The 14,497-nt window shown below is 59.4% G+C and overlaps 1 protein-coding gene across 4 annotated transcripts in view; it reads right to left on the reverse strand.

The window, feature by feature from the left end:
- The window catches only part of ZNF536 (zinc finger protein 536), a 329,458-nt gene that overhangs the window by 108,905 nt on the left and 206,056 nt on the right, over positions 1 to 14,497 (reverse strand). For all 4 annotated transcript variants that reach the window (XM_053916155.1, XM_053916158.1, XM_053916156.2 and 1 more), the window contains one exon: positions 498 to 650. In XM_053916155.1, coding sequence (XP_053772130.1) covers positions 498 to 650 — 153 coding nt within the window. The remainder of the gene's footprint in view (positions 1 to 497; positions 651 to 14,497) is intronic.

Raw genomic sequence — 14,497 nt, forward strand, 5'->3', positions numbered from 1 at the left:
GAGCCAGGCCAGCGGCCACAGCCCCTCGTTTGGTTGAGAAGGTGTCGATTTCTGTTCTGAGGAGACCCAGGGGACAGCCAGCCGCCCGCCCGCCCTCCCACGACCTCCATCTGGCCCATTCCAGGTGGGCCTGGAGCCCTGGCTGGGTGACATCAGAGGGCTGGGTGATTTCCCGGTCGCAGGTGAGCTGAGCCGCCGTCACGCTGCACCGGGAAGCCCGGTCAGCACAAGGCGTGGATGTGCCCCCTCGGTGCAGCGGACGGGGCCATCAGCCAAGCATCCTGGAACCTCGGGTCTCCCGGGCCTGGGCCACACATCTGCGTGTCGCTCGGGAGGTGAAGGGCCGACCCAGGGCCCTGGGGTCAGTCCGGACGCACACTGGCCTGGAGACCGTGAGTGTGGGTGATTGAGTGATGAACGCGGCAGGCTCCTGGGACAGGGACGGGCGCCCCGGTGCCCCTCGGAGCCCAGCCCCCACACGCGCGCCGGCCGCTCACCTGTGTGTATCCTCAGGTGCACCTTTAGGTGGTGGGACGTCCGGAAGGTCTTCCCACAGTACGGGCAGTCCTTCATGGCCGAGCCCAGGCTCCGGTCCCGAAGCAGCGAGGGCTGCTGGACGCCCGCCGATCTCCCCGCCTCGTCGCCGATGTCTGCAGCGGGGGAAACGTTCGCACGTCACTTCAGCACATGTCACGAGTTGTTCGCACCCAAACTGCGAACGCCACACAAAGCTAAACATGTCAATACCACACCTGTCTATTTCATTCTCTAAATCTGACAGAATGCTGACAATTCATGTATTTTCTTGTTATTCTCTAAAATTATTTCATCTTTCCCCTCATCGTTTTAAGCAGCATATGGTACCTTTATATTGAACTGAATTAAACAAGAGAAGAAACAGCTGTGTCAGCAGCTGGTTTGGTTTCTTCTTTTGCTTAGCTCCGATTCAATGTATTTTTTCCAAAAGTTTTAAGTGGTGGTGTTGGTTGCATCTGATTGATTTGCACCGTGGCCCCTGCAGAGTTTGCCACGGAGCGAAATCACATTCGCGTCGCATCAGCGACAAACGAAAGAAAGAAAGTCTCTCTGCCGCGTCCCCAAGATGTGCAGACACGGAGCTATTTTGGGACAGGAAAGAAAATTATCCCAAATGCATCCTCTCGTCCTTGTCGTCTTGCATCTCTCGCCGCTCGCCGTGCTCTCGGGGAAGGGAGAAGACCGTCTGGAGACGTGGTCCCGTGATTAGCCCGCCATAAACACAGAGACGCAGCCGGAGTCACGTGGAGAAACTCAGCTGCAAACTGCGGTGCACTCGGAGCTCGGAGAGCTGAGAACTCCGTCTGCGAAGTGTCGGGGCTCACGTCCTGCCGTGGTTGCTTGTGTAACCCGAGCCGTCAGAAAACGGAGTGAAATTTCCACGCGGCTGCCTTCTGCGCGGAAATGATGGAATAAATAAAAGTGTAGAAACAGCGAGCACTCGGAGGACAGGTCATGGCGATACCCATGGCCAGCCACGTGCGGGGGCGGGGGGGTGCTGTGTCCCCTTGGAGGGACAGCGGGGGCTGCAGCTGATGACCTGCACAGACCCCACGTCCCCGAGGCTGGCCGGTCCTGGCTCCCCACAGCCTCCGCCGCTCTTGGGGCCTCGTGGTAGCTCCACTGTGAGAAGAAGGGGACCTTCTGGGTTAATGACAGACCTGTGGGCTCTGCAGAGAGCAGAATAAACACGATTTGCACCTTGCAAGCAACAGGAAATGCAAATTGCTTTCCTTCTGCAAGATTCCGTTGCTGGTGTTCGCTGCTCAGAGCTGCAAGGGGCAGACGTAGAGGCCATGAACAGAACAAGCACAAACACGCTTCACTCTCCGTTGGACGTGAGCTCGGGTGCCGTGGGCATGCTTTGGCTCAGAGGCCCCACCCTCGTTCGACCACACCCGGTGACACTGTCACCCTGGGAAAGCTCTCGAGGGCTCGCTCAGTCCTTCTCTCCACCCCCACTCCCCCCGCCCCCCGTCCTCTAACCCGCTGAGGGGCTGTGCCGAGGGTCTAACTGCCCCGCACATGTTCCCACGCAACAGCACCACACGTGGAACTCACCCTGCAGAGCGCCGGGTCTGTGGTCCACCCGGGAATGTGGAAAGGCTCCCGGCCACGGTCGCCGAATGGCAGTAAACAGGCCCAAGAGAGCGCGTGCCGAGGCGAACCCATGGCCATGTGTGGTCACAGCAGAGCACCGCGCCCCCACCCTGACCCCACGCTGAGGCCTCCAGGGGCTGTGTCCACCTCTGTCCTGAAGGGCCAGTTCCCCACGAGCCCAGGAGAACGATGACCAGATGCCAAACCAAGTCACCCACCAGCTGGGTTTAAACAGCTGGAACGCTCCCTCCTACTGGCCATCTCGCCTGCCGCCCCGAAACCCCAAGTGCTGACCTCGCCCAGCTTCCTGAGGTCAGCCGGAGACAACGGGGAGCTGGGGGCTCGCCACCGTGCTGCGCAGACGCCCCGTTCAAGTGAGCAGGCGACCGACCACTCTCAGTTTCGACTGGACGCGGAACTGGGTGCCCCAGCCGTTGCTTCGGGAGCGGGGTGGACAAGCGTGTCCCTGCGGGTCCTCACGCTCTGCCACATGCACCCGGGTGCCATCCCCCCATCTTCCTCCCACAAAGCCCCCCGGGGACAACAGGAGGAACTGAGCGGAGCCGAGCAGAGAGAGTGGGGGACGTGCTCCCGCTGCGGCCCCTGGTGACCCCGGCCCCGGGCACATCCCGGTCAGCACTCGGCGAGGCCCGAGCCTTCTGACAGCCCACGGAGGGAGCCGCACCTGAACGCCATCGCTCTGAGTGACGGAGTGGGTCTGGTCCCTTTAATCTTTGCATCTTGGATATGTGTGGCCCCATAAAGAGAATACATTTATAAGATAAACAGCTTTCTTTGCAGATTTGAGAATCTAATTTTCACTTTACACAGAAATGGTTTTTCTTGGAGGGCCAGAAGGCCTATGGCGTTTACTCTTAGACTAAATCCAACTGGAAAAACAAACTCGGAGCGACGATGAAGGGGAACTGTGGGTGGTCCCAGGAAGTGTCCAGAGGGGCTGCCCGCCAAGCACAGTGACGGCTGAGGACGCTCGGCCGGGCCTTGTGCTGGGGACCCCGAGCTCAGCACAGCGCAGCCCCACCCAGCACCAGGAGACCCGCTCAGAGGGGCAGACGCGGCGCCCGGCCCCTGGCCCCCCCGAGCAAAGGCGCCAACAGCTGTCCTTCTGCGGGACACGCAGGACGGGCCCCAGGCTCGGCCCGCCCCCCCAAACCCCAGCCGGCGAGGCCAGAAAGGAAGAGAAATGTTAACTGTGACGTCTGTGCTCCTATGTCAGGCTGTTTGTGGTTGGTCTGAGCTTTTTAAGAAATGTCCTTTCCCACCTTCGAAAGGACTTTTCCTCCCATCAGACATGGACAGTCTCTGAGTTCTGGGGCCGGAAGGGCACCTGCGGACAGAGCTTTCACATGCTTCTCCGTGCTCACCTGTACGGGAGGAAGGGCCCCGCCGCCTCCTGACCGACAAGCCTCAGCCAGGTGCACAGGGCCTCACCTGACGGGGAAGTGCAGGGACACACCCCTCCCCGGGACCCTGTTTCTTCTCTTGACCCCGCTAACCCGTGCGGGACCCACTCCTCAGGCACGGGGTCCCGTGGAGGCGCAGCGAGTCATGTTCCATACGGAACTGGCTGCCGGGCCGCCGCTCCCGAGGTCCAGCCCAGAACTGGGGGACTCTGCCAGGTACGCAGAGCCCGGCAAGCGCACCTGCTCCCACCGGCTGGGCATCTTTGCTGAAAAGAAGACGGGCCATGATTTAGAGCTGGGTCTCACGACTGTGTTCCTTGGGTGTGACATCAGATGATTGACACCCTCCCTGTGTCACCTCAAGGTCAGAAAGCAGGCCCCCTACTCCTCCATCTGCTGTTCTAGCCCCGGAGTGGACGGCAGCGCTGGCCGGCTCCTAGGCGACATTACTCACGTGACCTCCCGTGAGTGGTTGGCGGGAGGGTGGGGGTCCGCCGTGGGGGTCTGGGGCGGAGCCGGGGACTAAACGCCCATGGGTCGCGTGAGAACCACTGTTGTCACCTGTCCTGGGTGCTTACTAACTCAGACAACGCCACATCAAGCCCAGACACATTGGGAACTATTAGCCACGTCTGCCGTCCCCGAGACTGGCTTTGCTGCTGCTCAGGAACACAGGTGTCCCGTGACATCCTTGCCCAGACTCTGTGGGTTTGAAATGCAAAACAGTGGCTCATAAAAGAGTTTTGTATTGTAAAGATAAATAGATAAACTTCCCCCAGGTTGTCTGTAAGCATGGAGCTTCCTGGGCACATATTTCAAAATAGGCTTGTTTGCTGGGAGGTGTTGGATATTCTCCTCCTGCGTCCCCAAGGCCTGCTGTCCTGAGGCCAGTCCCTTCACCCCGCCCCGCGCCCGGCTCTGTGGCCCAGGGGGCTGGACCCCACCGCTTGGCCGCGCCATCCCCACCACGGCCTCTCTCAGGCCTTCACTCGCACACCTTCCCTCCTCCTGAGTCTCTATAAGAAGGTGCAGTGGTCTCAGAAGATGGGAGAAAGGGCTGGGAAGGGACAGTGAGGGCTCCTGGAACTCCAAGTGTCCCTGCTTGTCCCAACTTCCTTTGCGCTGAGTTGAGACCATGTGACTGGCTCTGGCTGCTGGCGGGAGGCAATGTCTAGGAGAGACCGTGCCGCCACCTGCCCCTCTTCCCGGGCCCTGGCCACCTTGCTACTCAAGGGTCAAGGGACAGAACCACACACTGGAGGCCTCTGGGTCACTCAGTCACAGGTGGACAGGAGCCGACCCCGCCCCGCTCTGCAGGAATGAGGAAAAATCTCCTTGGTTCTGCTAAGCCAGGGAGGTTGGGTGAGCCGCCACCGTCAGGGGCACACACACTGGCTGAGAGAAGTCGGCTTCGCTGGGCGAGGTCACCCTGCTCATTCAGAGTGGCTCGGAGGATGAGGGCCAGGGGGGACCACAGAGGGAGAGCAGAGAGGGGCTGCTTGTGAAACCGGGCACAAGCTATCTGCTCACTCACCCTTCCGGGCAGCCTTTCCCTTCTCGTGCCCAGAAGTGCATTTGAGGAAGATTTCCATTGAAAACAATTATAATGAGGATGTTGGTGGCAGTGGTGATGGTGGTAATGATGGTGATGATAGTGATGGTGGTGATGGTGGTGATGGTGGTGGTGGTGGTGGTGATGGTGGTGGTGGTGGTGGTGATGGTGGTGGTGGTGGTGATGGCAGGGACGGTGGTGATTGTGATGATGAATCCATGCGGTGAATGGAGAGTTCTCCCAGAAACCTTACCTGGGTAAAGTAGCCGTCTATATACCTAAGCATTTATTACTTTATAACGTAGAATTCCATGGCATTTTAATTATGGAATTTCTAGTATAAACGTAAATACATTTTCCCAGATGAGTTGTGCAGTTAATTCTGAACATGCCCTGTACAGGGAGCCCCACAAAGCCCGAATCTCAATTCACTAATGAAAACACCCTATTTCTGGAGTCTAAAGGGTGAACAGGACACCCCAGAATTGCATCTTTCTTAACTTCGTTGCCCAAATATACCAGTGTTTTAAGATCTCCTCGGGGAGAAGAAACAGCTAACGCCTTGGAGAACGTCCAAAAGAATGCGCAGTTCCTCCTAAAAGCTTAACACTCACCCTAGCTTTGAAAACTCTAAAATTGACAGACTCAAACAATGTCTACTACAGTAGAGATTTCTACCAAAGAGCTCCTTTTATTTTTAAAAGTGATTTCAAATTAACGGGATGCATCAGAACTGTGGCATTCCTGTACACGACGCTAGTTAAGTCTTGGGAGACTCTCGCCTTGGGTCAGTGGCGCCCTGGTGCTGCTGCTGTGTGACGGCCGCAGGTGGCCCCGGGGGACGGTTAGTAAGCAGCAACAGGGGTTGGCAGAAGTGCATGTTTAAGTGGAGAGCGATTTGTCCACTTAGGAGAAGGTGACAGCCAGCTCCCTTGTGGGTCTCAGCACCGGGGGCAGGGCTGGGCTCCCAGGGGCGACCCAGTTCGTGAGCTGGTTTCTGGGCGGCGGGCGGCGGACGGCCGGGTATTCTCTGTCGCCGCCTTTTCCCACCTTAGACCCAAACTCAAAACTCTGCACTTTTTGCTTCTGGCAAGATAGGATTTCGGGAATTGGGGAAATAGGTCATAAAAAGGCCAAAGTTTGAAGAAAAAAATACATGTAAGATACTAGCATCTCAAATAGCTTCTCTAAAGCAACATTTTGATGAGTTAAGTGAAAATGAATCAGAAACACATGGATTGAATTTCCCTTAAAACACACGAGGGCTTGGAAACCCAGCACGGCCAGATGCGTTTCTGGGGTGACCCAGCCCGGAGCCCTTTCTCCTTCGTCGGGGAGTGTGGAACCCCTGCAGGGGGCGGGGCCACCCATGGCATCGTGTGGCCCTGCCCTGGACAACATCTCCGTAGTCCCTGGGGTGCCCGCTCCCCCCAGGCCCTTGCGGCCCGCTGGAGGCACACACTTCTAGTCCCCAGCATGGGGCCTGTGACTGTGGACGTGGCAGGCAGGATTGGCCACCGACGGATCGACCTGGACAAGACACCTCGTGTGACAGGTCTCCTTGGTCCCTGCACACCCCTCTCAGGGTGGGGTAGGCTGGAACCCGCCCCAGACACGGGTAGGGTGACCCATGACCTACGCAGAGCAAGACCCACTGTGAACCAGCTGGACGAGAACAGGCAGGAGAGCGGCCGACGGCCTGGCCAGGGAGTGACCGTGTCCCGGGAAAAGCCTGGTCACGTGCAGGGGAAGGATGGGCCTCTGGACCCATCAATCTCTGGAGTAAACATGGCTCCTTCTCACAGTCATCCACCCCATGCCCAAGCAGCCCCACTGCTGCCCGGACTTCATCCGGATGCTGCTCTCCTCAGTGCCCTCTGGAGGTGGCTCCTGGCTCCCCACTCCCGGCGCTCTCTCTGCTTTGCTCCTTCGAGACACCTGCCACCGCCCTCTGCACACACCGGCCTGTGTCTCTGTCCCCTCCCTCCTGCTCCGGGACCACAAGCTCCTTCCACCCCCGTGGGGCGTCCTACCCCAGCACGCGGTAGGCACTCAGCTCAGACTAGACGGGCAATTTGCACTTTGCCAGTAAATAAAACAGTCAGAGGAGGAAAGCGAGCTGGAATGCGGAAGCTAAGATCAGCCCCTGACCGCAAGAGGGCAGCTGCCTTGAGCAGCCTGGGAGCAGTGGGCCCTGGGCACCAGCAGAATACCAGAAACACCCCAAAGGGCTCAGCACCTTCAGGGACCACAGCGGGATACCCGCAGGGTGAGCAGGTGGTCAGAGGAGGCTTCCTGGAGGAGGCGGCATCAGGGTGTCTCCGGTCACGTCTCTGTCCAGGTGGAAGGAGCCACAATGACCCAGGCACGACCAGTGCGGCCACAGACGAGCTTTCTAGAGAGGGCTGTGTCGTTGAAGGACTCCCACTCACCCACTTCCTTGCTAAAAACGGAGGCCTCGCTGTCGTGAGAAAAAAATTAAAAACCTACTAACCAACAGAAGAGTAGAGTAAACAGCTTATTTTTTTAAAGTAATCCACGCCCCAAGTACTATCACAATTATTGCAAAATATCTGGGAGGCCTTCCCTCCTCCACAATGTCTTTAAAAGTAATAGACAAAGCGTCTACTCTCAATAAAGCGTAAGTTCCCAAAAGATTTCTACGTAATTTATTTTCTTTAAAAGAAAAAAAAAAAACTATAGCTTTTAAGATCCTCTTAAGATAATTTACAGCCCCCTCACTTAGGGGCAGAGTGGGGAGGGGAGAAGATCAGAGGGGGACCCTGACTGCCCTGCGGGGTGTTTCAAGGAACCCTCCCCCACGTGGCCCCAAGACAGACGGGATGGAGTGGCTGCCAGTCCCCGCCACCTGTGGGCTGGCTGTTCTTCAGGAAGCTGCGCGCCAGAAGGGGAGGGGGGTGGTCTGCAGAGAGGGCCTGCCCGGGAGACGAGTTTTGCCATATTCTTTTTTAAACAAAGACGACATCTTAAGCACCTGGCAATATCTTTCATTTAATCGCTGGCAGAAGGCAAGTCCCCGGTGAGTGCCGGCCGATGTCTTTCTCTTTAACCAGCCGAGTGATCCAGGCTTTTAATACAGCCGTTCCAATTATTGTAAAAGTCATCGAGAACCTTACAACCACAAATATTGACAGTTTATTGCACAACACATTCCTGACATTTGAAGGTCACACCATACATAATACATATTCTTTTATAAAAGTGCCGGGAACAAAGAGATACATGATAAGCAATTACCTCCCCGGCTCGCGGGGACGCACGGGTCCGGGCTGACTTGAGGTGACGTGGGCGGCACATGCGCCGTTTTAAATAATCTATTAAGGCGCATGCAGGCTTTCGTGAGAGGCGATTATGGAATGGCCGGTGGACACACCACAGGCGGGCTGGCCGGCCCTGGCATGGGTCGGGGCCACCATCCTCTTCCGACCCGGTCACAGGCCCCTCCACTGCCACTGAGGGCCCTGCCTCACTTCACAATCAAATGTCCCCCCAAAGCCACAGAACATGGCACAGCCACACTACGTTCTTGTTTTAATGAGTGGTCTGCATGGCTGAGAGGAACTTTAAAAACTCTCCCGGCCCCACCCGGCCCCGGTGCCCAGAGCCCGAGACCCCACAGAATCCCGCGGTGCAGGTGCGCAGTGGCCAGGCACAGGTGGAAACCGGGGCGCAGGATGGACACAAAGTCCATGCAGAACCTTCTGGTCGCTGCCCCTTCTCTGAACGTGACTCTGTCTCGTCCCCCTTCCGGGCTCAAGCTGGACAACAAGGTTCAAAGTACAGGTTAAAGGGAAGTGTTCGCAGCCCGAAGACTTCGGGTCAAAACCAAGCTCGGTCCTGGGCCAGCGACAGGACCTGGCTGAGGTTCAGTCTCCTCACCTACAACCGGGGCGGGGACAGGCCTCCTACCCCGTTCCGCACGGCGCCTGGTGCAGGGTCTGCTCCCACTCACAGCAGGTTTGCAATGCCAGAGGGACGCATTCCGGGCACGCGCCAACACCCCGGCGGGGACAGCACAGCCCTGTGGCCTGAGCGCCCCCGACCCCACCAGCCCCCAGGGTGGCACCAGACACCCCCACGAGGCCCAGCACGGGGACTCGCTCCACTCCCGAAAGGCCTCCCCCACCCGGGAGCAGCCTCTCCAAAGCCTCCAAGACCTGGGCGACTCTCCCGAGGAGACGGTGCGAGAGAAATCAGGCCTCGATGGCGCTTCGCACACAGGACGGCCTGTGATCACAGATGACACTGCGGGGGCATGAGACGCCACGCCAGATTCCCTTCAAGCAACACTGATGGTTGAAAACACACGCCCATGCACACGCATGTGCAGATCAACACGGAAACATGCATGCAGAACCGCACTGACATAAACAACCGGCAAAGTGTCGAGATAAACAAAAGCCCCTCCAAGACTCATTTTTATTTTTATTTCCAGAATGAACGTCCTGAAATTTAAGGCACGGGACCAAAATGATTTCTATGACGATGACATGTTTATGCACACTCAACCCCAGGAAAGAGGCCTTCCTTCATAAAGCTCGCAGCTTTGCCTCTGAAAGGCACATCCCTCCGCGTGCGTGTCTCTTTAAGAAGCCGCCCTGTTTCAGAGGGCGCCACGTGATCCCGAGGTTGCTATGGTAAATATGCATTTTTTATTGAAGGGTAAACAGTGGCAGGAAACAAGTGTCACTTGCCAGCTCTGAAGTCACCACCATTTTTGAGCCGAACCGACTTGCCCAGCCCCTTTTCTGTCAGACCCTCCAACGGAGGAACGCCGCTGCGACGAGATTTGACATTTTTAAAAGAAAGGCTGACTCTTCCATCTCTTGTGGTCATAAATATTTTTGGGGACCTGTAAAAATTAGCAAAAAAAAACCCCTCTATCCAGCTCCGCCCATCACGGCACACATCTCCCTGGAGCGGAGGTGTGTTGCCCAGCTGGTGGGTCTCCGAAGGACGCTCCCCCTGCCCTTGGCTCGGGGCGCAGTCACGGCCGCCCCGCTGCCCGCTGCCTTGGTACGTGCAGGCGAAACAAAGCCAGACAGAGCCGGTGCCCTGGGGACCGGCCCGCTGCCCGCGGCGTGCCCTTGCCAGGCTGGTGGCCTGGGCTGCTGGAAAGGCCGTGGACACCTGCCAACAGGACTGCGAGACACTCAGCAGCTTCCTCTGGTTCCCTCTCTCGTGGAGACGGGCGAGAGCCCAGGTCTGTTCCTGACACCGCACAACAGGCAGCTGGTCTCCCCTGATGGGCTCACGGGGACCCTTTGCCACCACCGAACAGAGTGCATGATCCCCCTCAGGGAGCTCTGGCCACAGCCGAGGGCCCCAGCCAGCCTCCGCGGGCCCCTCCACCCGGGGGAGCTGTCCCAAGCTCGTCCTTCTATCTGAAGCCTGCAGGGGACAAGGCCATGACCCCTCCTCCCACCACGAGAGTGAATGAGCGACCTGTGGAACCCGGCTCCAGCAGGGCCGCCCCTGCTACGGGAAGGCCGAGTCTGCTCAAGCTTCCTTCGGCCACAGAGAAAAGTACCCAATGCTTGCGAATTTCTCAAAGGGGACTTTTCAGGCTCTGGGATCCACAGGCTACCCTGAAGGAAGCTCAACCAGGGACAAGCTCCCAAATAAGCAAGGTGATAGCCCACCCGAGAGCCCCGGATGGAAGGGCAATAACGGCCAGCCTGGCTGATGGGGCAAAAGACAAGGGCTGGACCCAAGTGACCATGAGGCCCCAGCCTGCAGGGACCCACAGAGGCTCTGATCACCCCAAAACCCCGGGTCGCTCAACTCCACTGGGAGTCACAGTCTCGGCTGTGTCCCCGAGCAAAGTACCACATGCATGACCGTCAGTTTCCTTGTCCCTGAAACCAGGCGACACCACTGTCACGAAGAGCCTCAGGGCCCCGTGAACTCAGGGGTGCACGAGGCCTTGGTGCACCTGAGGTCCTGCAGAGGCACCGTGGCTGAGAGCAGCGACCGTCACTGAGGTGACGCAGGAAGTTTTCAAACGTGCAGCACCTGACTGTTTGGTCAGGGGCACCGACTGCTTTTCCCTCAGACGGTCAACCAGCGCAACAGCCAGCTGACCACACGGCCCTGGCCCTGCACCCCACCCCTGCCCGGCCCTTGGGGGCACCACCCCCGTCGACTGCTCCCACTCCCACCCCAGCCAACCTCTGGTCTGTCCCCCAACCCAGCCACGTTCCTGGCAGACAGCAGGCACTTTGACTTTTTCCATAAATAACAATTTGACAAGGCCACCCCACCTTGCTCAATGAGATGCCACTGACTTTTTCTCTAATGTGAAAAATGACTGTCATCCCCCCCCCCGCCCGCCATGGAAGCCGGCCACCCCCTGTAATGCTCATTCGTGCCCCAGCCCTGAGGGAGACCTCTGCCCCGACCCTCTGTCTGCACCCTGGGGAGCCTGAGCTCAGGGACACGTGTCCCCCCCTGTATGGCATGGCTCGGTGACAATCGCCTGTCAGGCCTGCAGTCTCGGGAATCAACGTGTACGTCCCACACCTCAGTCACACAGATCGTAACAAATCAAACCCAAGGCCGGCCCAGCGCCAGCCCCCCCTCTGTCCCTCCAGTGCCCTGTGCGGACGCCGCCCTCCCCAGGCGCTCCAGCCTCTCTGCCCGCTGTCCCCTGCCCGGGAAGGGAGGGGACAGAGTCGGCAGCCAGGTGACAGTGGTACCCGGTACCCTGCACTTGGCTCACTGATGGAACCGGCTTTGCAGCACATGCCCAGCCACTGAGAGGTGCCCGCCACCCCGGCCTGGGGCACTCAGCGCCCCTGAAATGAGCGCCTGGCAGCCCCACACCTCAGGGGACGTGGGCCAGGGAGGCAGAGGGGACTCGGCACCCCGAGGGACCTGGCCTGAGGCCTTCTGGGGACCTTTTGTCGCTGTTTCTGCCCTTGTAACCTGTGGGGATGGCACCCACCCTCATCACGCGGGGCTCGCGTTCCCTAAGTTTGCTTTCAGCGTTTATAGACGTGGGACATTCCAGGTGCGATGCCAGAGCCTCTCCTGAGAAACTGCTGGGCCCACGGCCCCACGGGGCGGCAGCTGTGGGCTGAGCCGCCAGAGCGCCCTGCTCCTGCCCCCACCCCTGCCCCCGCCCCCACCCACCTGGCTGCCCCCAGCCCGCCGCACTCGCCATCTCAGCTGCTGTGATCCCGGACTCCCCTTCCACCTCGGATGTCGGCCTCAGGAACCTCCGCCGAGCAGAGAAGGCAGGGCCTCCAGACCGACTCTGATAATTACGGCGGGTCTATTATTTCAAAGCCAGCAGTGATTGTGGGGTCAGGTGCTCAGAGCAGGAGGCCGAGAGACGCTCTCTAAGTGACGGCAAACATCCTCTGGTGCTCCGCCTTAACGCCAAATTGCAACCAGAAACGAGGGACCGTCAGCTCACCACCTGCATCGGATTTCAAAGAGGCCTTGGCAGCAGGGGCCGTGACCAGAGATGGGGCAGCCGCAGAGCTGCGGCCGGGGCCCGTCCCAGGACTGGTGGCAACCCGGGAGCAGGGACCCCAGCATTCTCGCCACCACGCCACCCTCGCCCGTCCTCCCCCTCCTCCTGCCTCCCAGCCCACCCCACCCCCTGAACCCTTTCTGGACGTTGCTCCACCGTGGCGTGCCGCTCCGGGCTGCTCACTGGTTTTCCCTGTGTGTTCCGACTCCGGCCGGCTCCCCGAGAGCCCCGGGGGTGGGCCTGTCACATCACCACCTGCACAGCTGGCCCACAGAGCCACTCAATAAACACATGTCGGCTGACCTTTCCGTCGCGAAGGGCACTGTTATTATCTCCTCCGGCTTTCTTCATAGGGCTCCTCCGAGGAGAGAGGCCGGCCTGACCCAGTGACCGGAAGCTCTGCAGACTTTCCGGCCCCACTTCTTGCTTGGGTCCCGTCCTCCGTGTTTGCTGGGAGTGAGTGAATTCATCCAGACAGCAAACGTGAACAGCGCCGCTCTGTGCCAGGCACGGCGTCATGGAGCCAGGGGCCGGGGGACACAGCAGCCAGGCTGACCAAGGAGCACCTGCCTGGGGACACCACAGTGGACGTGCACAGGCGGCAGGGGACCTCCTGGCTGGTGCCCGCATCCTGCAGTAAGGGCCCCGTTCCTGCCATTGCCCTCGGTTCTCATCAGGAAGGCAAGTCACAGTGCACTCATCGGGGGAGCCCGCTTCTCCTCTCTGCCCTCGGCCCATCCCTCAACGGGCCCATCTCCGGCCCGTGCAGGTTCTCAGCTGGGTCCCTTGCTGATGTCCTACTCCCAGAGCATCCTCTGAGGAGCAGGAGACAGGGCCGCCCACCACGAGCAGTGGGCCTCAGCCTGAGGGCGCTGTTCTGTCAGCATAGCCCAGGACGGGGCCGCTGCTCTGTGCCGGGCACCACCGGGCACCAGCTGAGCCCTGCTCTGTGCCCACAGTGCCAGACCAGCAGACGCTGAGCATGTCACCGAGGGGCGGACCATGCACGTGGGCAGCACGATAAACACGCAGGACATGATGACAACACTATATGGACCAACTGACGGTAAAATACACACTGGAAAGACCTCGGCCGCTGCTATGGCAGCAGCGGACAGTCGGCAGGTTGGATGAGCCTCACCCCATTGTACAGGCGGGAAAGCTGAGGACCTCACCCCGCTGGGCGCCCACGGAGACTGAAGGCAAAGCCCACCATAGCCGAGGTCTCCTGACCCCTGAGACGGAGCTCTGTGGACAGACCTTGGCGGACGGAGGTGTGGGGACGCACAGGGCTGAGTGAAGGCCCCCGGGAGCCCTACTGGGGTGGGGGCAGCCACGCTCTCGGCGGGATCTGTTCCCGACAGGAGGGCCGCCCGGAGCACAGCCCAGCAGCCCTGCCTGGAGGTGGAGGCCCTGGGCTCCTGCCTGCTCTTTGGTTTGACCCAAGACAACGACAGCATTAACCTGCTCGTCTGCGACCCGCCTCCCAGACCCAGGGCCGAGGCTGCAGACGAGGCCAGCGTGGACTCAGGCCGGAAGCAAGTGGGAAAGGCGCCCACACAGCCAGCGTAGCGCCCACCACATCCCGGGATGGAGGGGAGGGCCCGTGACAGCAGAGTAGCCTTTGGGGGTGGGGGTGAGCTGCATCACCTCCCCCAAGCACCCAGAGATGACAAACTGCTTCGATCGGGTGGTCTGCAGGGGAGGGGAGAGGGTGTGTCTGAGGCCTGGGCTCGTCTCCCTGGGGAAATGTGCCATTTGGTGCCATCTGCTCAGCTTCAAAGGCAAAGCCACTCTGGTTGGCGGTTAAAGACCACAGCCAGGGGGACACTGTACCTGGTCACCATGGTCCCTGCAGACGCCAGTGGGCACACATGGCACCCC

The sequence above is a fragment of the Desmodus rotundus genome, chromosome 12 (genome assembly GCF_022682495.2).
Source record: "Desmodus rotundus isolate HL8 chromosome 12, HLdesRot8A.1, whole genome shotgun sequence".
Classification (NCBI taxonomy): domain Eukaryota; kingdom Metazoa; phylum Chordata; class Mammalia; order Chiroptera; family Phyllostomidae; genus Desmodus; species Desmodus rotundus.